This window comes from Coregonus lavaretus, assembly GCF_964263955.1.
Source record: "Coregonus lavaretus genome assembly, chromosome: 34".
Lineage (NCBI taxonomy): Eukaryota > Metazoa > Chordata > Actinopteri > Salmoniformes > Salmonidae > Coregonus > Coregonus lavaretus.
Genome location: NC_140021.1, coordinates 32,658,370 through 32,681,595, shown reverse-complemented (window position 1 = coordinate 32,681,595; position 23,226 = coordinate 32,658,370). Strand labels below are relative to the sequence as shown.

General features: G+C 43.4%; 1 protein-coding gene across 3 annotated transcripts; it reads left to right on the top strand.

Moving 5' to 3' along the window:
- Nucleotides 1-218: 218 nt before the first annotated feature.
- On the top strand, nucleotides 219-21,223 carry LOC311108882 (uncharacterized protein). 3 transcript variants are annotated; one of them, XM_084151672.1, is made up of 17 exons: nucleotides 219-360; nucleotides 1,646-1,752; nucleotides 1,894-2,048; nucleotides 3,263-3,420; nucleotides 3,708-3,875; nucleotides 7,215-7,677; nucleotides 8,099-8,200; nucleotides 9,390-9,483; nucleotides 10,577-10,800; nucleotides 11,053-11,295; nucleotides 13,485-13,583; nucleotides 14,110-14,303; nucleotides 14,449-14,623; nucleotides 18,700-18,856; nucleotides 19,450-19,603; nucleotides 19,761-19,872; nucleotides 20,252-21,223. In XM_084151672.1, the coding sequence occupies exons 1-17, from the start codon at nucleotides 346-348 to the stop codon at nucleotides 20,422-20,424; spliced, it is 2,793 nt and encodes a 930-aa protein (XP_084007798.1). In that variant the 5' UTR covers nucleotides 219-345; the 3' UTR covers nucleotides 20,425-21,223. The 3 variants fall into 3 exon arrangements, with proteins under 3 accessions (XP_084007798.1, XP_084007800.1, XP_084007799.1); XM_084151674.1 differs by having other exon boundaries at nucleotides 262-360; nucleotides 3,275-3,420; XM_084151673.1 differs by having other exon boundaries at nucleotides 287-360; nucleotides 9,393-9,483.
- Nucleotides 21,224-23,226: the final 2,003 nt, after the last annotated feature.

Genomic DNA, 23,226 nt, shown 5'->3' with positions numbered 1-23,226 from the left:
GATGTAGCTCAGTTGATAGAGAATGGCGTTTGCAACGCCAGGGTTGTGGGTTCGATTCCCACTGGGGGCCAGTATAAAAAAATAATAATATATGTATTCACTAACTGTAAGTCGCTCTGGATAAGAGCGTCTGCTAAATGACGTAAATGTATTTATTTATTTTATTTTTCAAGTAAAATATAAGGGAGTTGTACTCCAGTCTAGTAGGTGGCAGTAATGCAACAAATTGGATGCCAACCGCCGTTAAACCTCATTGAAGTAGAAGAAGAAGAAGACTAGGCTAGGGCAAAATAATAACATTCAGCAGGTTCATTAGAGACCCTTACAATCACTAAAACTGAAAGTATGGATTCCACTCCGGTAAGTCTCAGCTAGCCAATTATAAAGAATAACAGTTATTACTTAGAACTAATAACAGTTCGTACAGTAGTAGCTAGCCAACATTAGCTAGCTGCCTAATACATCAGACTGTTACCATTGTCTTCCACTCTCGGATTCTAAAAGGGACGACTAGCTAACTGGCTAACGTTAGCTAGCTTCGTTAGCTCCCTAACGTTAGCACATCCTCCATTGTAAATTCCCGTAGCAGCAGTTAGCTTGCTAGCATGACGGTAAGCTAGCTAGTTATCTACAGCAGTGGTTCCCAAACTGTGGGGCGCGCCACCGGGGGGGATGGTGCAGAACAACAACATTTTTTTTTTTTTTTTTAAGGAACTCAGTCCGGCTTTAAACTTACTCTTGAAAGTTGTAATAGTAGAATGCACAAGGTGCAATTTCGAAACTGGGTAGTGCGTCATCAGTACCTCTTGTCATGTTAGTCATTGCCTACCTTAGAGCTATTGTCCAGATCAGCTAACGTTTTTTTATTTAGGTGTTTTAGCCCGTAGATGTTGGGTCCCGAGTGAAAGAGTTTGGGAACCCCTGATCTACAGCAAGATACAAAGCCAAAGGGCCCTGTTTTAGGTTAGAGTGAGCTAAAATAAAATACCCAGACTTGTATAATTTCCCTGAAGAAGGGGAGTTTAGACAGAGTGATCGACATCATCATGACACTTTGAAGTTTCTAATCTAGAGCTAACTAGCTAACGTTAGTGCTAACCAGAGCCATATGACTCTGGTGCTAACTACCAGTGCTGTGTAAACTTATCAAGTAAGAATCTAGCTAGCTAGCTATCTATTTGTTTTGCTAAATTGAAGAGCTCATAGCTAATTCATGGGCATTGTAAGTAAACAATACAGCTAGATACCAATTAAACTAGCTAGCTAACAAGTTGAAAATACATGTGAAACTGTTGAGCTTTATCAGACCTAGAAAACAAGCTTGTCTGACAGCACAGCATTTCCCCATAATATCTAACGTTAGGCTAGCTAGCTTCAATGAGCTGCTGTCTTTGGTCTAACTTGCACTTGTCATCAGAGCAAAGCAATCAGAGGCACTCCACTCATCAGTCACACTTCACTTCTTTGAGGCGTCAGTGACCCAGTAGTGTTGTTATCTACTGATTTGTCTTTGTAGGGCATCTTCTCCTGATTGATCTGCCCAAAGACACCAGGGGCACCCTTTGCAGGGCAAGAGTCGGTTTGTGTATAGGCTCACCTTTTCTTAGGACTGTTTCTCACACCCTATGGCATTGTTGTGTTGCAGACTATTGGGGAGTTGTTCCGTACCCTGTGTGAGATGGGCTTCAGTGAGGAGCAGATCCAGTCTGCCGTGCAGGCAGGACACTTCTCTGTGCCTGACGCTGCTGAATGGTGAGTCCTCCCAAACCATAACCCTGTTATAATGGACAGGCAAGGAACTATGTTTTCCAATGTCAAAACAGGATTGGTAACTGACAAGTGTTGCCAAGAACTGAACATGTCAAACATATTTTCTCAATATGTTTACGGCAGGCTCTTACAAGGTGAACATCTGAGGCACAAGCTGGTCAAAAATCCATCCCAGCCAGTTGGAACAGCATTTGCTGCATTCAACCCTCCCAAAGATGCAGGGAGCTCTTGCCCCCAAAGCACATCACAGTCACAGACATCGCCCACTGACAGTAGAGGTATGACACACCATTATAAGAGTCATTAGACATTTGTTTTCCAAGGTTGATTGCATACTGTAATCTAATGTCTTATTGTACACAATTGACCACTGCTCAGTCATTTGCCCCTTTTGTACAAAGCTGTCTTGTAAAGCATCTAGCAGCAGACAGGCTTTGCCTTGTTTCTAGCCTAATTCATCAGACTGTGATAGCAGGTATTACAGTCTGAGACAATGCTATACAAGCCAGAATGTTAAATATAACTTACTCTACCTGTTGGACCGGTTGGTCCTCTAGACTCTTGAAATTTGAGAAGAAATATCCACAGGAAAGTATTATTAAACAAACTTTTCAAAACGCTGGGACTGCCGTTGAGATTTCATCACCTGGTACATGCGCAAAACCATGTAGACGCCTGCAAGACTTCAGTTAGTATGCATGCATCGTGTGTGTATATACTAACTCTTGTGCGTGTGCCTCAGGTGATGAATAAACAAATCGTGAGAGCAGCACACAGAAACCTGTTTTGAAATCAGTTCAATAATACTTTCCTGTGGATATTTTGTCTGAACTTTCCAACGACAAGGACGGAATCAGCAGACAACAGTATGTTCAATGAAACATATTCAACATTCTGACTTGTAAAGGGACTGTTCAGAATTTTTGTACCTATATATTACAGATGAGAATGAATGCTTGTCCAGTCCACACTTGGAATTTGGGTGAGGCTGCCTTGTCTCCAGCTGCAGATACAAGGGAACTGTGTACAGGACAGGGCATTCTGCATAATTTGCTGTAAATTATCCAAGCTTTTTGTTTCCAAGCTAATCTCCCTCTTAGAATGCTTATTTGTTATATAGTGACACCATTTCAGTTCACCCCAGACACATTTATGGCTTATAATTGTAGCCTTAAAAATGTATTACTGTACTGAAGCTTGAGGCTAAACACCACCCTACTCCGGACATAGCATAGCAGCTGGGTATTTTACCCTTTATTTCAGCACAGTTACCTTTCTGTTTCTTCTGTTTTTATTTTATTAAATTTTTTTTACATGTATTTTGTATGTTTATTGGATAGATAGAGGTTAAAGGGGAGAGTGCTGAAAGAGAATTGAGATGGATTTGAACCCATCCTGGCAGCGGTACACCATACAGTACAGCTCCAGAGACAGGGGTTTATACTGCTAGACCACCCCAGGCCACTCTGTTTCTAATGTTGTGTGCCTGAAGGCCCCTCTTTAGTCCTGGGACGCCCACAGCCCTCCAGTCCATCCACAGACCCCCGGCCGCTGGAGTCCCGTATCAGGCAGGACAAGAGTGACTTCCAGGAGCAGCAGAGGATGCGTGTGGCCAACGAGGCCAGGAATGAGAGAAGGCAGAAGAAACAGGTCAGCAGCACCTGCCTGATCGATCAGCTGAAACACACTGAGCACACAAACAGACACACACACATATACACACGCAGACACACACACATATACACACTCTGACACACACACATATACACACTCAGCATAGCCACAGGGTTGTGCTTGCTAGTGTAACATACTTCAGTGCACACAATTGATACGGAATATTGGTTTATTCAAATCATTGAGACTGTATCTTCAGCCTTTTTTCAAACAAGTCACACTCAGACATGGCATGATCCCTGACATATGTGTTGTTCCCTCAGGAGCGTGAGCTGGTGCTGAAGCGTATTGCAGAGGACCGGAGAAGCTTGCAGGAGAAGAAGACCCAGCCGAGCGCCCCCACTGAGACCATGTCCCCTCCAGACAGCAGCCAAGGCCAGAGGCTGGGGGGTACGGTCCAGACCAGTGTGGAACACAACTGCATCCTCATGGTGAGGCTGAACCCTCCTCCTCTGGCAATGTTTACATATACCTAGCAGCATACAGTGAGGGGAAAAAGTACACTGCTCAAAAAAATAAAGGGAACACTTAAACAACACATCCTAGATCTGAATGAATGAAATAATCTTATTAAATACTTTTTTCTTTACATAGTTGAATGTGCTGACAACAAAATCACACAAAAATTATCAATGGAAATCAAATTTATCAACCCATGGAGGTCTGGATTTGGAGTCACCCTCATAATTAAAGTGGAAAACCACACTACAGGCTGATCCAACTTTGATGTAATGTCCTTAAAACAAGTCAAAATGAGGCTCAGTAGTGTGTGTGGCCTCCACGTGCCTGTATGACCTCCCTACAACGCCTGGGCATGCTCCTGATGAGGTGGCGGATGGTCTCCTGAGGGATCTCCTCCCAGACCTGGACTAAAGCATCCGCCAACTCCTGGACAGTCTGTGGTGCAACGTGGCGTTGGTGGATGGAGCGAGACATGATGTCCCAGATGTGCTCAATTGGATTCAGGTCTGGGGAACGGGCAGTCCATAGCATCAATGCCTTCCTCTTGCAGGAACTGCTGACACACTCCAGCCACATGAGGTCTAGCATTGTCTTGCATTAGGAGGAACCCAGGGCCAACCGCACCAGCATATGGTCTCACAAGGGGTCTGAGGATCTCATCTCGGTACCTAATGGCAGTCAGGCTACCTCTGGCGAGCACATGGAGGGCTGTGCGGCCCCCCAAAGAAATGCCACCCCACACCATGACTGACCCACCGCCAAACCGGTCATGCTGGAGGATGTTGCAGGCAGCAGAACGTTCTCCACGGCGTCTCCAGACTCTGTCACGTCTGTCACATGTGCTCAGTGTGAACCTGCTTTCATCTGTGAAGAGCACAGGGCGCCAGTGGCGAATTTGCCAATCTTGGTGTTCTCTGGCAAATGCCAAACGTCCTGCACGGTGTTGGGCTGTAAGCACAACCCCCACCTGTGGACGTCGGGCCCTCATACCACCCTCATGGAGTCTGTTTCTGACCGTTTGAGCAGACACATGCACATTTGTGGCCTGCTGGAGGTCATTTTGCAGGGCTCTGGCCGTGCTCCTCCTGCTCCTCCTTGCACAAAGGCGGAGGTAGCGGTCCTGCTGCTGGGTTGTTGCCCTCCTACAGCCTCCTCCACGTCTCCTGATGTACTGGCCTGTCTCCTGGTAGCGCCTCCATGCTCTGGACACTACGCTGACAGACACAGCAAACCTTCTTGCCACAGCTCGCATTGATGTGCCATCCTGGATTAGCTGCACTACCTGAGCCACTTGTGTGGGTTGTAGACTCCGTCTCATGCTACCACGAGTGAAAGCACCGCCAGCATTCAAAAGTGACCAAAACATCAGCCAGGAAGCATAGGAACTGAGAAGTGGTCTGTGGTCACCACCTGCAGAACCATTCCTTTATTGGGGGTGTCTTGCTAATTGCCTATAATTTCCACCTGTTGTCTATTCCATTTGCACAACAGCATGTGAAATGTATTGTCAATCAGTGTTGCTTCCTAAGTGGACAGTTTGATTTCACAGAAGTGTGATTGACTTGGAGTTACATTGTGTTGTTTAAGTGTTCCCTTTATTTTTTTGAGCAGTGTATTTGTTCCCCTGCTGATTTTGTACGTTTGCCCACTGACAAAGAAATGATCAGTCTATAATTTTAATGGTAGGTTCATGTGAACAGTGAGAGACAGAATAACAACAACAAAAATCAGAAAAATGCATGTCAAAAATGTTATAAATTGATTTGCATTTTAATGAGGGAAATAAGTATTTGACCCCCTCTCAATCAGAAAGATTACTCTTAAAGGGAGTGCTCCTAATCTCAGCTTGTTACCTGTATAAAAGACTCCTGTACAGAAGCAATCAATCAATCAGATTCCAAACTCTCCACCATGGCCAAGACCAAAGAGCTCTCCAAGGATGTCAGGGACAAGATTGTAGACCTACACAAGGCTGAAATGGGCTACAAGACCATCGCCAAGCAGCTTGGTGAGAAGGTGACAACAGTTGGTGCGATTATTCGCAAATGGAAGAAACACAAAATAACCGTCAATCTCCCTCGGCCTGGGGCTGCATGCAAGATCTCACCTCGTGGAGTTGCAATGATCATGAGAACTGTGAGGAATCAGCCCAGAACTACACGGAGGATCTTGTCAATGATCTCAAGGCAGCTGGGACCATAGTCACCAAGAAAATAATTGATAACACACTACGCCATGAAGGACTGAAATCCTGCAGTGCCCGCAAGGTCCCCATGCTCAAGAAAGCACATATACATGCCCGTCTGAAGTTTGCCAATGAACATCTGAATGATTCAGAGGAGAACTGGGTGAAATTGTTGTGGTCAGATTAGACTAAAATTGAGCTCTTTGGCATCAACTCAACTCGCCGTGTTTGGAGGAGGAGGAATGCTGCCTATGACCTCAAGAACTCCATCCCCACCGTCAAACATGGAGGTGGAAACATTATGCTTTGGGGGAGTTTTTCTGCTAAGGGGACAGGACAACTTCACCGCGTCAAAGGGACAATGGACGGGGCCATGTACCGTCAAATATTGGGTGAGAACCTCAGCCAGGGCATTGAAAATGGGTCGTGGATGGGTATTCCAACATGATTATGGCCCAAAACACACGGCCAAGGCAACAAAGGAGTGGCTCAAGAAGAAGCACATTAAGGTCCTGGAGTGGCCTAGCCAGTCTCCAGACCTTAATCTATTCATAATGGCATATTATTAATCCCATAGAAAATCTGTGGAGGGAGCTGACGGTTCGAGTTGCCAAACGTCAGCCTCGAAACCTTAATGACTTGGAGAAGATCCCTCCTGAGATGTGTGCAAACCTGGTGGCCAACTACAAGAAACGTCTGACCTCTGTGATTGCCAACAAGGGTTTTGCCACCAAGTACTAAGGCATGTTTTGCAGAGGGGTCAAATACTTATTTCCCTCATTAAAATGCAAATAAATTAATAACATTTTTGAGATGTGTTTTTTTCTGGATTTTTTGGTTATTCTGTCTATCACTGTTCAAATAAACCTACCATTAAAATTATAGACTGATCATGTCTTTGTCAGTGGGCAAATGTACAAAATCAGCAGGGGATCAAATACTTTTTTCCTTCACTCTAGGTAGACTACTGTCTTAATAGTTGACTTGAGAGCATCCCTATTGGTTTATTGTAGAGGCGTGCATGAATTGTGTAGCCTAGTTTAGATGTAGATTGAGTTGGTATGTTATAATGGAGGTTTCACTCTCTCTCTCTCTCTCTCTCTCTCTCTCTGTGTCACTGTAGATCCGGCTGCCCTCTGGGGAATCCATGCGGGAGCGCTTCTCGGCCGATGCCCCTCTGCGCAGCGTGGTGGAGCACATCTCTGGGCGCCACCCCTCCCTGACTTCCTTCTCCCTCCTCCAGGGGTTCCCGCGGAAACGCTTTGGGGAGGCGGAGTTGGCCTGCTCCCTGCGCTCCCTGGGCCTCACACCCAATGCTGCCCTCTGCATCCAGACCACGCCCCCAGAGACACCCCAGGACCCGCCCAGCCCAGCTGCACGCCTCTTATTGGGTCAGGAGGAGGTGGTGGTTCCACCTCCTGCGCCTCCCCAGCCACAGCAGCCACAGATGCCAGTGCTGGAGGAGGGAGGGATGCAGGATCCCGCTCTGCCCCCACCTCTGCCTCACCAGTTGTGGGAAGAAGCAGTGGGCTACGCAGGCATCCCCGGTGTTGGTCCCCCAATGACTGGACCTTCTCACTCCTGGGGTAAGATTCACGTGTGGCGTATGGAGATCCCATTCAGAATGTAATTTATCCACTCACAGCCATCTTCAATATCCTAGTTGATGATTTGTCTGGTATCTTTCTACCTTCAGATTTTTTCCCCCTTGGAGTATAAATGGTTATTCTGTACCCTGTAACGCTGTATAATTACATTATGGACCCATTAGTTTGAGGCATCACTTTGTGACGACACTATAACACCATTACAGGCACTGAGTTTCTTTCAGGCATTCTCTGGGTCAGCTGAATGTTTTCCCATAGGTTCAGATCTAGGATCAGCTTCCTCTCCCCCAATCCTAACCTTAACCATGAGTGGGGAAAATGTGAAACTGACCCAAAATCAGCATCTAGCTGCAACTTCACTCTACACCAAAGTTTTGATGCTGAGTTTTTCCACTGACAGGACGGGGGCAGAAGCTGAATCCTGGCGACGCAGAGGAGGCTGCCAGCTCAGAAGATGAAGAGCTGCCAGAGGGGGAGAGAGAGCCACCCTTCCTCTTCAATGGTACTGCCCCCTCTGTTGGGAATTGGCTCTCAACCTTTGCCCTGCCCCTGATTCTCAGCCCTTCCTCTCTCGCTCCCCTCCCCTCCCTTGCTCTGAGTCTCTGGTTTTTCTCTTTCCTCTGAACTCTGTTCTTTGCAGTACGAAACAGATGACCCCTCTCACTCTCTCTGTATCAGTTTTTACACAAATTACCATGGCTTTGAAATTGATGACCACTGCAGCCCCATTTGCAGTAGGATTTAATCTACTGTCCCTTTTTTGAAAAAACCTTTTTGACAGCAGGTCAAGTGAACCAGTGTGTAGAAATCCATTGAACTAACCTGCCATGGTTGCGGTCATGATAGTGAGCCAACTGGGCCGGTAATGATGTTTGCTATCTCCTCTCTTATCGTGAGAAAGCTACTTTGATTGGGAAAAAGCAGGTGAATGCCCCCGACTGTCCCACTTTCACCGGTTTGCACTGCAGTCATCAAAAAAACTCAGTCTCTCTGAATAGTGGAGCTCTGAGGTATACTGACAGTCATCCGTGTGTGACACTGAGTTTGTAAAGCTCATTGCCGGGGATTCCTTTTTACAGTCACAGAGGAAGCTGAAGAATATGAAGATTGTGATTAGAGAGTAGATGTTGATGAGAGGCATGTGATAGTTTATGTCTTGAAGACATCATTCAGATTGTTAAATAGCTTTGATATTTGGCTGAAGTAATTCAACCTGTATGGCTGTTAGAATTAATAGAGATCCTGATTCTGGTGTGAGTGAGTCTGTTTCTGTATCATAAAGGCCTTAAGTAATACCTGTGGTTAAAGGCCCAGTGCAGTCAAAAACGTGATTTTCCTGTGTTTTATATATATTTCCACACTATGAGGTTGGAATAATACTGTGACAATTATGATAATACCCTTTTAGTGTAAGAGATGTTTGAAAAGACTGCCTGACATTTCACCCTGTTTTAGTGGGATGGAGCTTTGGCCTGCATGGTGGTAAATTAGTTAATGGACCAATAAGAAAGAGTTCCAAATCTCTCTGCCAATAACAGCTCATTTTCAGTTTTCCCCTCCCCACTCAGATCACTCCCAGACAATCCTAGCAAAATTCTTGCTTAGAAATTGCTCTTTGCTAAGAAGTTTTGTTACCCAGAATTGATTTGATATTGAGATAAAAACGTCTGCATTGGACCTTTTAACTCCAGCAGGTATGCCCCGGTTACCCTTCTTCCCAGAGAACCGGCTGCATGGAGGGCTGGAGCCCAGACACCACTGGCCAGACCAGGGGAACAGACTCCGGTGAGTGCCCAGCCTAAACTCAAAGTTACAGAGTCACACACAATCATTATATACTTCTTCTTACACAAAAAGCTGCTTGCTTCTCCTAAGGGGAGGCAAGCTTACATGAGAGATAAGGGGTACTTTACGTTTACATTTTAGTCATTTAGCAGACGCTCTTATCCAGAGCGACTTAGTTAGTGAGTGCATACATTTCTTTTTAATTTTTTTTCATACTGGGCCCCCGTGGGAATCAAACCCACAACCCTGGCGTTGCAAACGCCATGCTCTACCAACTGAGCTACACGGCTCCATTCCTTAAAGCATTGTACACCAGTTCTCACAGCCTACATGTCTAAGAGAGGGAAGTGATGAGTTCTTTAAAGCCTATTCAGCTGCAAGAAGATTTCAACCTTGAGCTAGGCCTCTGGTGCCCAAAGAGATAAGGAGCCAGCAACAAATCACTCCTTTGTGCGCTGTGAGAAGAGGAAAACTAGAAAGTCATGGAATAGCACTATACATTTACATTTAAGTCATTTAGCAGACGCTCTTATCCAGAGCGACTTACAACAACTCAACCATTTTACATAGCATTTAGACTGTAACAAAACCATTTTACATAGCATTTAGACTGTAACAAAAAAATGTCCCCAACAAAATGTAATAGGTAACTATATAAAGTGGATTTTTTGGGTCAATGTGGAGTTCTGATCAGCACTGGAACGCCTTATTATAAACGTGCTTGTTGAACGCGTAGAAGTGTGCCAAAGGTCAACCGTAAGAGTTGACTTGATGTGTTGGCATGTAGGCTTGATAGCATGCAGCCTGAGGAAGGTCCCAGGACCAAAACGTTGCTAGTATGGACTTGCTCTGTAAATACAAGAGTTTTTCCACATTTTAGCCAGTGTGCACTTGTACATTCACCATCATGGATTTAAAGCATTGCATTGGTGTAAGCATTGGCTTGAGGAATTTTCCACCGTTGTTAAATCCATGACGGGAAGTGTGCAGGTGTACACAAGGGGGAAGAATCGGGACGCAGCCTTGGGCCCTTTTATTTTGTTTAATCAGTTGACTTGATGTGAACATACAAACGTGTGTTTGTCTCTCCAAGGGAGGGGGTGGTAGAGGACCCAGCAGTGGAGCCAGAGGAGGCTGCAGGTCACGTGGTGCCGGGGGCAGCAGGCCAGGCTGCAGTAGAGCGCCTCCAGAGAGCCGCCCAGGACGACCACCATGCCTCCCAAGGCCACCCATCTCCCCCCAAGAGACCCTTCAGAACGCCCAGCGTCCCCTCCCTCTGCGTCATGGCCACCCTTGCCACCGTCAACCTCATGACAGGTCAGAGAACAACTTTAAAGTCCAACACTGTAATTTGCACTCAAACATTGTTAAAGGGGCCTCCCTGCTAGCCAAGACAATGACCTAGCCAAACGAAATGGTCAGAATTGTACATTGATATTGGTTGTGGTTTATTGCAGTTGTGTAAAAGTTCCTGAGCAAGATCACAGAAAGGTGTCGTGGCAGGAAAGCTGCATAGAAAATGCATTTTCATCCAACGTCCTTTCTATTCTTTCTTTCCTCCTCTCTCAGCTCCCAGCATGCAGTACAGCAGCAGTCTGTCATGTCTGACCCCCGAGCTGGCCGAGCTCCTGCTCAGTCACATGTCCCGCGAGAGGCTCCTTCGCCCACGCACCCTGGAGCTCTTCTTCGGCTGCCCAATGCAGAAATTTGTCCTCAACTGCTACCCGTACTCTACCAATGAGCTGCTCCGGCAGCTGCGGGCCTTCACTGCACTGAAGCACCTGAGCCTGGTCAACTCTCCTCTCATCACAGGTACACCTTTACCTTGACAGCATTGGTACTGACTGAGTATGCGTCCCAAATAGCACCCTATTTCGTATATAGTGCACTACTTTTGACCAGAGCCATATGGCAACGCTATTGTCAGCGCCATATGAAAGTCAAGTTAAGAAATAAACAAATACCACCAATTTGGTGGCTTTTGAGAAGTGTAACTTGGTAAAAAAAGTTTTAATTCAAAGTTTTAGTTCACCTAATTTTAACATTCTGTCAAAGAGCACATGTTCAACTTAATAAAAAACATGTTTTCCCGTCTCAAGGTTAAATACAAAAATGACTATAGTGTCTATTAAAGATGCACTATGCAGAAATCGCTCCGCCATTTCCTAGATGCAAAAATTCTAATAGTTGGCCTAATTTCAGTTTGTGACAAAACAAACAAGTATAGTGTAGAGAATCATTGTACCATCTAAACCGCTGTGAAATGTATTTTCAGCTGTTTGAAGCTGGTGTACAAAACCGAAAGTAAAAGACGCAAAACAAAATGTAAGAACGGGAAGCATAGAAATAGCGAACATAGAACAGATCTACCGCTTCTTAGCCTTGCTTTCAATGAGTGACAGATCTATAACATACATTTCTATGTGAATTTGGTCAAATAAAGTAACAAGGTTGACTGTACAAGGGTTGACGATTTCATCTTAAATCAGCCATAAATCCCTGTGTGTGTGTGTGCAACAGGGAGTGGCAATTGAATGCAAGCTTCACCCCCCAAAAATGTGCTAAAAAATGTCTACCTTGTTTATCTATGGGTAACAGGGTTGACATGTTATCAAATCACATTTTATTGGTCACATACATGTGTTTAGCAGATGTTATTGTGGGTGTAGCGAAATGCTCGACCCGCTCAGTTTTCCACCACAAAACAGCGACAAGAAGATGCCCCCAGTCATCCCGTTAATTGGGATACTTTTTCAGTTTTTGTTGTCTGAGTGAGGGAAATGCTGTAAATCGAGAGGAATCAATTTGTTCTGAAAGATGAGAGGATTATGTTGAGGATTATAATAAATATTGCTTAGTCATACAAGCGAAGAACACACCCATGAGTCAAAATGTGTACTTTTACAGTATTAATGTTTATGATCACTATGTTTGATCCACAGTTACAAGGATGACATGCATTATACCCTGGGTTGTCCTGAGCAGAATGAGCCTATGTTTGGCGTATTGTGAAGAAAATTAGCCGCGTAACACGCACTTGAATGCACTTATGACTCCATTCTATGCGCATCATAATTACAATCTGTTTGTCTGAAGTGCCTTTTTGAAAGCCTAACACTAAGATTGTATTTTATACCTTAGCTAGCCATGTTGGCAATCGAATAAGCTTTCAAATGAAGCCCACCTGACCCAGATTGCAATTTATAATGGAACGTGTTTGGATTGAGTAAACCACAGCAGTAATTGTGTGATAATGGGGACACAGGGTTGTGTTCCAAACAAAACATCTACAAGTGTGCTTGCTTCAGTTCCTCAACGTGAAAGCTAGGAGAGCAACAAACAAAAAACGTATAGTTGAAGGAGCTTTCCTTGAGTCATAAAAGTGCATTGAAATGACTTGGAGACACCAGTTAGACCTCTCACTCAAACTCTTATAATAGTTTTTTCTTATATTGAATACTCCAAAATGTAAATTAATATTCTTATTATGTTACTGAATGTATCCAGTTTTTTCAGATTTCGTTATTGACAAATGCTGTGAAAAGAACAGTAAATGTAAAATGCACATCAAATCAACAATGTAGTGTTTGGATTCAGTCTTGTGTCAAGTGAACTGTTGTGTCCTCACCTTTTGGTCTGATAATTTCCCAATAATCTCCAAAGTGTTCTCTTTCAACCGCTACCATGGGCATGCATACAGTATGCTTCTAATATTCTTCTGTTAGAAACATTTTACATTTGGCCCTATCCATACAGACCAATTTCCACGAGTGTAAGGGGTTAAAGGGCTCTTAATTTAATATAAAAGGCTTTTAAAATTCAATATTGGTGCGTAAATTCTACTTAAAATATCAAAGGGACACAAAAGGCACTCTTTTTGTGGAACGACCCAGATGTAGTGGTGAGATATCACTTTTTAAGAAAACCATATGGCCTGTTATCTTTGCAGCATTGCGGCTATGATACTGAAGGTTCTCTCTCTGTGTCTTCCCGTTTTCCAGACACGGGCCTCTCTGTACTGTGCAGCCTATTGAAACTGCAGCACCTGAACCTGGCCTCGTGTAGCAAGCTAACCGACTCCTGTCTGCAGCATATCACAGGTGAGGTGCTTCGTTTACCCTGGGTTTTGTTCACTAGGCACCAAACTTAAGATAACAGACTGAAACAGGGAGGGGCTATACCTGCACTTGTCCAGTAAGAGATTTGTATCTTTTTCAGTTGCAAAACATTTTGCTACGGTGTGCACTAATGAATACGACCCTGGCTACAGCATGGAACGCCTGTGGATGAATTAGGTTTTTAATGCTGAATAGAGGTCAAGGGAGAAGGAAGGGGATAGCTTTGTAACGCTGGAATTATATAATAATAACCTAGTAGCCTGCAATGACCCCATGCAAGAACACTAGATCAAAGCATAAGCTGTCATTTAAAGTCAACCAAGGAAAGATGAATGCATTTGGGGAGCATAGTATGGCATGAGGGGGGTTTCAACTTAAATGATTGAATTCATAATTATGGATAAGTGTCAACCATTTTTAAATTCCCAATAGTTCAACTCCTGTATAAAGTAATGAACACTTCAAAGGAGGACTTTTTATCTCACTCTGTACCCTTTGTGTCTCCAAGGATTGAAGAGCCTGTCTTTCCTGTCACTGGACCAGACCAAAGTAAGCGATGTAGGGATGGTGCTGTACCTGCAGTCTGCTCCCTCGTCACTCACCCAGCTTAGTCTGAACCAGACCTCGGTCACAGAGGCCACCCTGGCAGCGCTGCCCGCCTGTGTGCCACAGCTACGACTGCTCAGCGTCAAACACACCAAGGTAGCTCTCTTTCTCGCGTACACACACACACACGCACACAACAGCTCTGTATTTCAACACACAAACATACGCAGACACTACCATTAAGCTTCAACAACCAACACTGGTATAAGTTGTTTCATAATATCTCCGCCTCCTCCATCAGGTGAGAGACGTGTCGGCCCTGGCGGCGCTCCCCAGCCTGCAGGCCCTCTACCTGGACGGCACGGGGGTGATGGAGGGCTCTCTAGAGTGCCTGGCCGTCCACTCCACCCTCTCTGCCCTCAGCCTGGCAGGCATCTCCGTCGCAGACGGCAACCACGCCCTCCAGATAATTTCAGGTGAGCTGCGTGCGTGTGTGTGTGTGTACTAGGATTGGTTGATTTTACGATTGCATCGTCTATCGACGATGTTTGACAGCCATCGTGATGTCACAAACGATGGTTTAGCATATTTGAACTTGACTGCTCCGTGGGAGTCTGGCAGCGCACAACAGTGCAGCGAGCATTCTTCACATTTTATTGTGTTACAAAGTGGGATTAAAATTGATGAATTGTTATTTTTTGTCAACAATCTACACAAAATACTCTGGCAAAGTGGAAGAAAAATAAAACATTTGTAACTTAAATATAGTCATTGCATAAGTATTCAGCCCCTTTGTTTAGGCAAGCCTAAATTAGTTCAGGAGTAAAATTTGGTTTAACAAACCACATTATAAATTGATGTGATTTAAAAAAAAAAAAATATATATATATATATATATGCTAACCCTTCCTCTCTCCACATACATACGTCTGTAAGGTCCCTCAGTCAAGTATTGAATTTCAAGCACAGATTTAACTACAAAGCCCAGGGATGTTTTTGAAAGCCTCATAAAGAAGGGCAGTGATTGGTAGATGGGTAACAATAACACATCAGACATTGAATATCTCTTTTAAGCATTGTCAAGTTAATAATTATACTGTGGATTATGTATTAAACCACCCAAACACATCAAAGATACAGTCATCCTTCTGAACTGAGCTGCAGGACAGGAAGGAAACTGCTCAGGTATGTTACCATGAGGCCATTGGTGATTTTAAAACAGCTACAGAGTCCAATGGCTGTGATGGGAGAAAACTGAGGCTGGATCAACAACATTGTAGTGACTCCATAATAATGACCTAAATGACAGAGCGAAAAGAAAAAACTACAAATATACAGAATCAAAATATTCCAAAACATGTATGCAACAAGGCACTAAAGTAATACTGCAAAAAAAAAACACTGCGAAGGAATACACCTTTTGGCCTAAATGCAAAGCCTTATGTTTGGGGCAAATCCAACAACACATCACGGAGTAACTGCCTCCTTATTTTCAAGCATGGTGGTGGCTGCATCATATGGGTATGCTTGACATCGGCAAATACTGGGGAGTTTTTCAGGATAGAAAGAAACGGTATGGAGCTAAGCACAGGCAAAATCCTAGAGGAAAACCTGCTTCAGTCTGCTTTACACCAGAGACTGGGAGAGGAATTGACCTTTCAGCAGGACAATAACCTACAACACAAGGTGAAATCTACACTGGAGTTGCTTACCAAGAAGACAGTGAATGTTCCTGAGTGGCCAAGTTAGTTTTGACTTAAATCTGCTTAAGAAATATGTGGCAAGACTTGAAAATTGCTGTCTATCCATGATCCCCAACATCTTGACTGAACTTGAAGAATTTTGAAAAGAATGATGGGCAAATATTGCACAATCCAGGTGTGCAAAACTCGTACAGACTTACACAAGAAGACTCACCGCTGTTATCGATGCCAAAGGTTTTTCTAACATGTATTGACTCGGGGAGCTAAATACTTATGCAACGACTATTTTAGTTATTTAATTTGTATTCATCTTTAAAAAAGTATATTTTTCTTCCACTTTGAGTATTTTGTGTAGATTGTTGACAAAAAAAATGACAATTCAATAAATGTTTATCCTACTTTGTAACACAATAAAATGTGAAGAAATCCAAGGGGTCTGAATACTTTTTCAAGGCACTGTGCAAGTGTGCAAGAGAACAATAAAGATTGTAGAAAAAGCGGAGCGCATCAAAGCAGCCCCCCCCCCCAATGTAGGATGATCATGGGCCTTTTGCAGCGGACACTGTCTGGCTTATTGTTTTAAAGTCTTCATTTCTCTTTATTTTTTTGTTGTCTTCATTTCCCTTATCCCCATTCGATTTGAATGTGACTTGTTGGCCTAGTCATAGCCTACTCTTTCATGATCAACCATCAAATAAATCTATAGGCCTAAAGGAGTTCCATCTCAGAAAGTTTTTTGCGACTAGCCTAAATAAAACCATAGTAATGAGGGAGAGAGGGAACAATTGCAAAATAGACTAATCGAATAGGAAGTTTAAACAAACATGATACATTTATGCTTTACTTGTCCAAAGTGTTGGCCTAGGCAAAGTTGTACATTGTCCCGTCGGAAAATCCCTCCTTGCAAACCAAATAGGCAATAATATAGGCCTACACATAGGCTACTGTCAATAAAAGTTGCAGTAAATGTTACTTTGACAAGTTAAACTTATATTTATAATATTGTTGTAGTGTTTATTAATGTCATTGAATTGTGCAACAGGCAATCGGGCATAAGCGCCAATTGCAGCACTTTCAATAAGCGGGAACAAAAACATTTATTAATGAGTTGTCTCACAAACAACTTTTATTTTGAATAGCATACAAATTGTCACCAACAATCAGATAAAACAAATGATTATTTAGCCTATAACATTCTTTAGATCACTTGAATGAACATGGACTTAGGCTAAAAACGAATAGTTCTATTATCCTTAGGCTGTGCCTTTTGTGCCTATCGAACTGTAAAAATCCTAAATATACAATCAGATAAAACAAATGTATTATTTATAACATTCTATATAACAAGGAACACCAGCATGTTCACCCCCAGAGTAGTGAACTCAGCAGGATGATGGAGGTTGACTTGGGTCAGGTCTGCTGGCTCACCTTTATCGTTCGTCCTGAAACCGAAGAACTGCCAAACAGGCGAAGACATATGAGGAAATCAGTCAATTAAAATGCATTTAATTAGGCCCTAATCTATGGATTTCACATGACTGGGAATACAGGAATGTGTCTGTTGGTCACAGATACCTTTAAAAAATGGGCCTCACAATGGGCCTCAGGGTGTATTTTTGTGCATTCAAATGGCCATCGATAAAATGCAATTGTGTTCGTTGTCCGTAGCTTATGCCTGCCCATACCATAACCCCACCGCCACCACGGGGCACTCTATTCACAACGATGACATGAGCGAACCGCTCGCCCACACGACGCCATACATGTATGTGGTCTGCGGTTGTGAGGCCGGTTGGACGTATTTGCCAAATTCTCTAAAATGACGTTGGAGGCGGCTTATGGTAGAGAAATGAACATTAAATTCTCTGGCAACAGCTCTGGTGGACATTCCTGCAGTCAGCATGACAATTGCACACTCCCTCAACTTGAGACATCTATGTCATTGTGTAGTGTGACACAACTGCACATTTTAGAGTGGCCTTTTATTGTCCCCAGCACAAGGTGCACTTGTGTAATGATCATGCTGTTTAATCAGAGAAATGCTCACTAACAGGGATGTAAACAAATGTGTGCATAACATTTTAGCAAAATGTGCATATGGAAAATTTCTGCGATCTTTTATTTCAGCTCATGAAATATGGGACCAACACTTTACATGTTGCATTTTATATTTTGGTTAATTGTATCTATAGTTACTAAGTGAAATCCCGTCACTTCCTTATTTAATTTGTATTTTATTTTACTGTCGGAAAGTAGCCTAATGAAGAAAGAATGTTGCAAATGCACTTACCCAGATGATCAAGATGAAATGACAATAGCCTACAGTTGATACGGCTATAATATACTGTATATTTTTTAAGGTAGGCTAATATAATTCTGCACTAGATAAATCCTAGACTAGATTTTAAAAAAATAACTAGGCCTAACACTGTTTTATTTTAAACAATGATTTAATGAGATTGTTTGTGGCTTTTGTAACAATTTAAATAAAAAAATATATTATGCACCAAATCACAGTTCTGGTATAACCAATGTGTCCTTCATATTGCGTTGTTCCCGCCAATTGACCCCTCCATGCGCAACCCAATGATGTTTGAACAGGACAATGTCAAACATCGCCCAACCCTAGTGTGTACAGCAGGAGTATTCAAATCTGCTGTTTGATTGATTTTTAATGTTATTGATTTAATGTAATTGATTGGCCAAAGTCCAATATCCTGTTTCCCCAGGTCTCTGATTAGAGGGGAAGATTGCTACAGATGTTACTGTTTTGTATGACCGGCAGTTTATAGTTAAATGGACTGTATTTTATAAAGTACTCTCTCTCTCTTTCTGTCTGTCCCCCCCAGGTCTCAGGCTGACCCAGCTGACCCTGCCTGGACGCCACTCAGTGACGGACGCTGGCCTGACCTTCCTCTCCAGACTGTCCCTGCTGTCCGAGCTGGACCTGACCGACTACACACACGTCACTGACCACGGGGTCACCCAGCTGGCCACCATGACCAGGTCGGATCACTCTCTGACTACATTTTCTGCATCCCGAATGGCAGCGTTTCCCACATTTTGTTTTTTGCCCAAGCACTACACAGCTGATTCAAATAATCAACTCATCAACAAGCTTTGATCATTTGAATCAGCTGTGTAGTGCTAGGACAAAAAACAAAATGTGCACCCCTTGGGGTCCCCTGGACAGAGTTTGGCTAACGCTGATATAGGGATTAGGGTGCCATTTGGGATGCACCCATGATCCTTTATAGGTGTCAATATGAGGCTAGTCATTACCACAACCAGAGGCAGTAATTAATCCCCCCCAAAAGTTTAGATTAACCAGGTATGTTGGTGCTGAGATGGAAGGACTAGGATTACTGCTCTAGCTCTTTCACCAGCGTCCTCTACAGTTGCCTCTGTAACATTGCCGTGAATGAAGGAATGCTGGGTCGTATTCATTAGGAACCAAACAAGAAAACGGACTGAAACCGGGTGTGACTACCTGTCCAAGAAGAAATGCTTGTTTTAGTTTTCTGTTGCAAAAAGGTTTTGTTACGGTGAACACTAATGAATAAGATCCTGATAGAAATGCCCCCCTCTCCTGTCTCCAGGCTGAAGAGGCTGTCTCTCAGTAACACCCAGGTGACGGACGCGGGGCTGCCCTCCCTGCGCAGTCTGCAGGAGCTGCTGGAGCTGTGTCTGGACCGCACGGCCGTCACCAGCCGAGGAGTGGCCGCCCTCGTCACCTGTCTGCCGCACCTGCAGGTACGGAGCATGCATGTAAACCCATAGACAACTATTGTATCAGTCGATAGAACTCTACAAATAAGTAATAGAGCTAACAGAGCTCCGTTATAAAACTGTATTGAAACCGCATACTGTGATTGGTAGTAGTAGCATTGATGTTGTCTTTATGTTCCAGGTATTAAGCTTGGCCAGTACTCAGGTGGGCGACACGGTGGTGAGGAGAGGTCTGGTCCACTGTGCTCAGCTGTTCAAGCTCAACCTCAGCCGGACACGCATCACTGACCACGGTAAGGTCCCACTCATCATCTACAATCCCTACCATTGAATTCCAGCATGAATACTCATGAAGTAAGGGAATCTCAATTGCGACCATGGTCTCTTTTTCAACGATGCCCTGTGAATCCCAATTGAGACCAGGGTTTAGAGATGGAATACCAGCATTTAGAGCTGGAAGGAATCTGTTTACATTTACATTTACATTTTAGTCATTTAGCAGACGTTCTTATCCAGAGCGACTTTACAGTTAGTGAGTGCATACATTATTTTGTTTTTTTCATACTGGCCCACCGTGGGAAACGAACCCACAACCCTGGCGTTGCAAGCGCCATGCTCTACCAACTGAGCTACACGGGACCACATTCTTGTTGTGTCTTATGTTTCCCTCAGGACTGAAGTTCCTGAAGTGCATGAGTCTGAGCCAGGTAAATCTGGACGGCTCAGGCGTGTCCCTCACGGGCATCGCCAACCTCATCACCTCCTGTCCCCACGTCACCAGCATTCGGGCCAGCCACACGCGGGCCATCCCACCTGACCAGGTCTCGGACGACGACAATCAGTAGAGAGACTGAGAATTGAGGTGACCCTCCAGCCCTTTCTGCTAAGGCTTGGGTGCGCTAGCTAGTAGCTACCGCTGTACTCTGTGGTCTTAGCCCCAAGTGTCTACACGCTGCATCTAGCTGACTGGCTCAGCGAAGTCTGGGTGACGATAAACCCAGCCATGTCTAACTACACTGCTTCAACTGCAGCTAGTGGCACTAATCGCTCAATCACAAGTCTACTGTTGAAACCTTTAAAAGGGTGCGTTCTTGTGCTTCTAAAACGAGAGCCTCTAAAGCAGCGTTTCCCAAACTCATTCCTGGGGCCACCCTGGGTGCACGTTTTGGTTTTTGCTCTAGCACTACACAGGTAACTATGATTGGGAATAGATCTGCCCTTTATTCTCTAATGAATCAGTTAACACTACGGAGGTACAGCTGTGTGATCTGCTACTAAAGAGGGCTATGATGATGATAAAGGTCCAACAGTTACCTCCAGTTCTGTAATGTCAATCAATTACATTTTTGGTGGTTTAAGCCAAGGCAGCAACTGGAAAGCTTAGCATAATGCTAGTGGTTGTAGAAAGAGGTTGGCTTCTCACAGCGAACAGTGGGCCATGATGTGTGTTGCATATTGAGTGGTTGGGTTCAACAGCAAGAATCCAAAGCGGCGACTTCGTTCATAAATACTTTTTCTTCTCATTTTGTTTACACAGATGTATAATACTGTTTATTTTCTCAATGTAAATTGTTTTGGATAACAGCACTGTATTCCCTACATTCTCAAAGGAAAATGCTAAATTAATAAAAGCTGCATTTTGAATGTGTTGTATTTATTTAAAGAACCCCACTATAAGATGGTAAATATTAAATTGTCAATTCATTCAGACTGTTTTGCCATACAACGTTCAATAAAAATAAGGCATCATTAAGGCTCTTTTACACAGGGAAAACAAGTCACTTTGAAATATAATAAAAATGACCTAAAAGCTGCTGCATTCCATAATGCACATTGGGATGCTTCTGGTGAAATTAGCCATTTAGAGCGTAGACTGAGCTGGAAGTAGGTGGGTGATGTTGGCCTTAGAGGCTGATATTGGGTCAGTTTTGCATTTTCCCCACTAATGTTTAAGATTGGGGGAGGGCTATCATACTTTTACAGTATAGGGGAATAATATTGCCATGTGGGGTAGTACTCTGCACAGCCACAAGGTTTCATCTGGTCACATAACAATTTAACACGTTCATACATTTTTTACGTAGTTATTACACATTGATTACACTATCACTCGTATTTCATTAGTCACAACGACTCATCGATACGTATGCTATGATGCTGATAAGGTTGTGTCTCGCGCACCTGCCCTTCCCCAAGCTCTGGACAGTGCTGGTCATTTAAGAAAAGCTAGCTAACGTTAGCTGATGGATGCAAACAATGTTATTCCCCAAAAACATAGCAAACCGTCATCTGTTTCTGTAGCTATAGTTGGCTAGCTAGGTGTCATCAGCTAAAATACCCCTAATTTATAAAACTGTTCTTATTTGATTAATGGTGGTCGGACCCACCTATGTGAAGCTAGCCACAATAAGGAATAGCCACAATAGTGGAATTTGCGGTTAGCCTTCAAAGTAAATGTTTGTCATTGATAGTGATGCAAATGAATACAAATAGTGGAATTATGCCATGGATAATGATAAACGAGTTTGGATTGTTATATAAATTCCACAAAATAAAATAATTTGTTAATTTGACAAAAATCTGTTGAAATAACACTGGATGTATTTTTTAGAATTGCATTGGGGGCATATTTATTTCACTGTACAGTCTTACCTATGGATTATGGATCAATGACATGGGGTATCAGTCTGCTCAGTGACACCCAGAGAAAATTAGCGTCGTAGCTCTTATTGCGGGACTCTGAAACAACTGTAAATTGAGCCACATGTAATGTACCAGTCACCCTACTATGTGTATTGAACACTATTCCAGAGGAAAAACAATACAACCTGGATGTTTTGGAGTCTGATAACTGAGGAGGACGTTGGGAAAAAAGCTATTGGTACTGAGTAGACTGACACCCCTTTTAATTGATCCCCAATCCTTAGGTAAGGCTGTACAGTGCAATATGAATGTCAATACGCACAATAGCTGACTGGGGAGGTGATTTCACACGGTCACAGTACTGCAATAAGAGCTACAACGCTAATATTTGCTTGAACTCTTCACAGTTGTGTTCTGTGGGTGTCACCCCATTTCATTGCTCCACATTCCAACCTTGTTTAACATGATCTAGTCTAAATATTGCATGATTTCATCAATTGTAACCTTCTGCGTCACTTTCAAAGCGGTACTTTTATTTTGAAGGCAACCCGCAAATTCCACTATTGTGGCTAATCCTTATTGTGGCTATTTTCACAATACATAACCCGGTCCGGTCAAGCCTCACCAGCCAGATGAAGTTAACTGGCTGCTTATAATGTTAGCTTTGGGCAACAGGGTTAAGTAGCTGGCTAGCTAGTTATTTTCATGAACTGAAGTTAAATTTCAAGTTCAAGTCGCTACCTAGCTAATACTTACTCACATGGATTCCTAAATCATTGCTAAGAATATTGAAAATGACTGCAGTTTCTATTGGTCATTGTTTTCAGGCTAACGTTAGTTGCATTGGTGCTCGCTAGGTAACGTTACCAAGCTAAAGCTAGCTAGCTACCCCAGAAGTTGCTAATAACATCTGTATCAAAGATATTTGCAAAACATTTTTATCCTGATCTTATTTCAAATGCTCACACAGGTCGAACAAATAATGCATTATTACCAACGCGCTA

Coding starts and splice junctions, on each gene's coding strand:
- LOC311108882 (XM_084151672.1), top strand. Junction 14,624..18,699: donor CGCCCTCCAGATAATTTCAG/GTGAGCTGCGTG, acceptor TGTCCCCCCCAG/GTCTCAGGCTGACCCAGCTG. Junction 19,604..19,760: donor CCTGTCTGCCGCACCTGCAG/GTACGGAGCATG, acceptor TTTATGTTCCAG/GTATTAAGCTTGGCCAGTAC.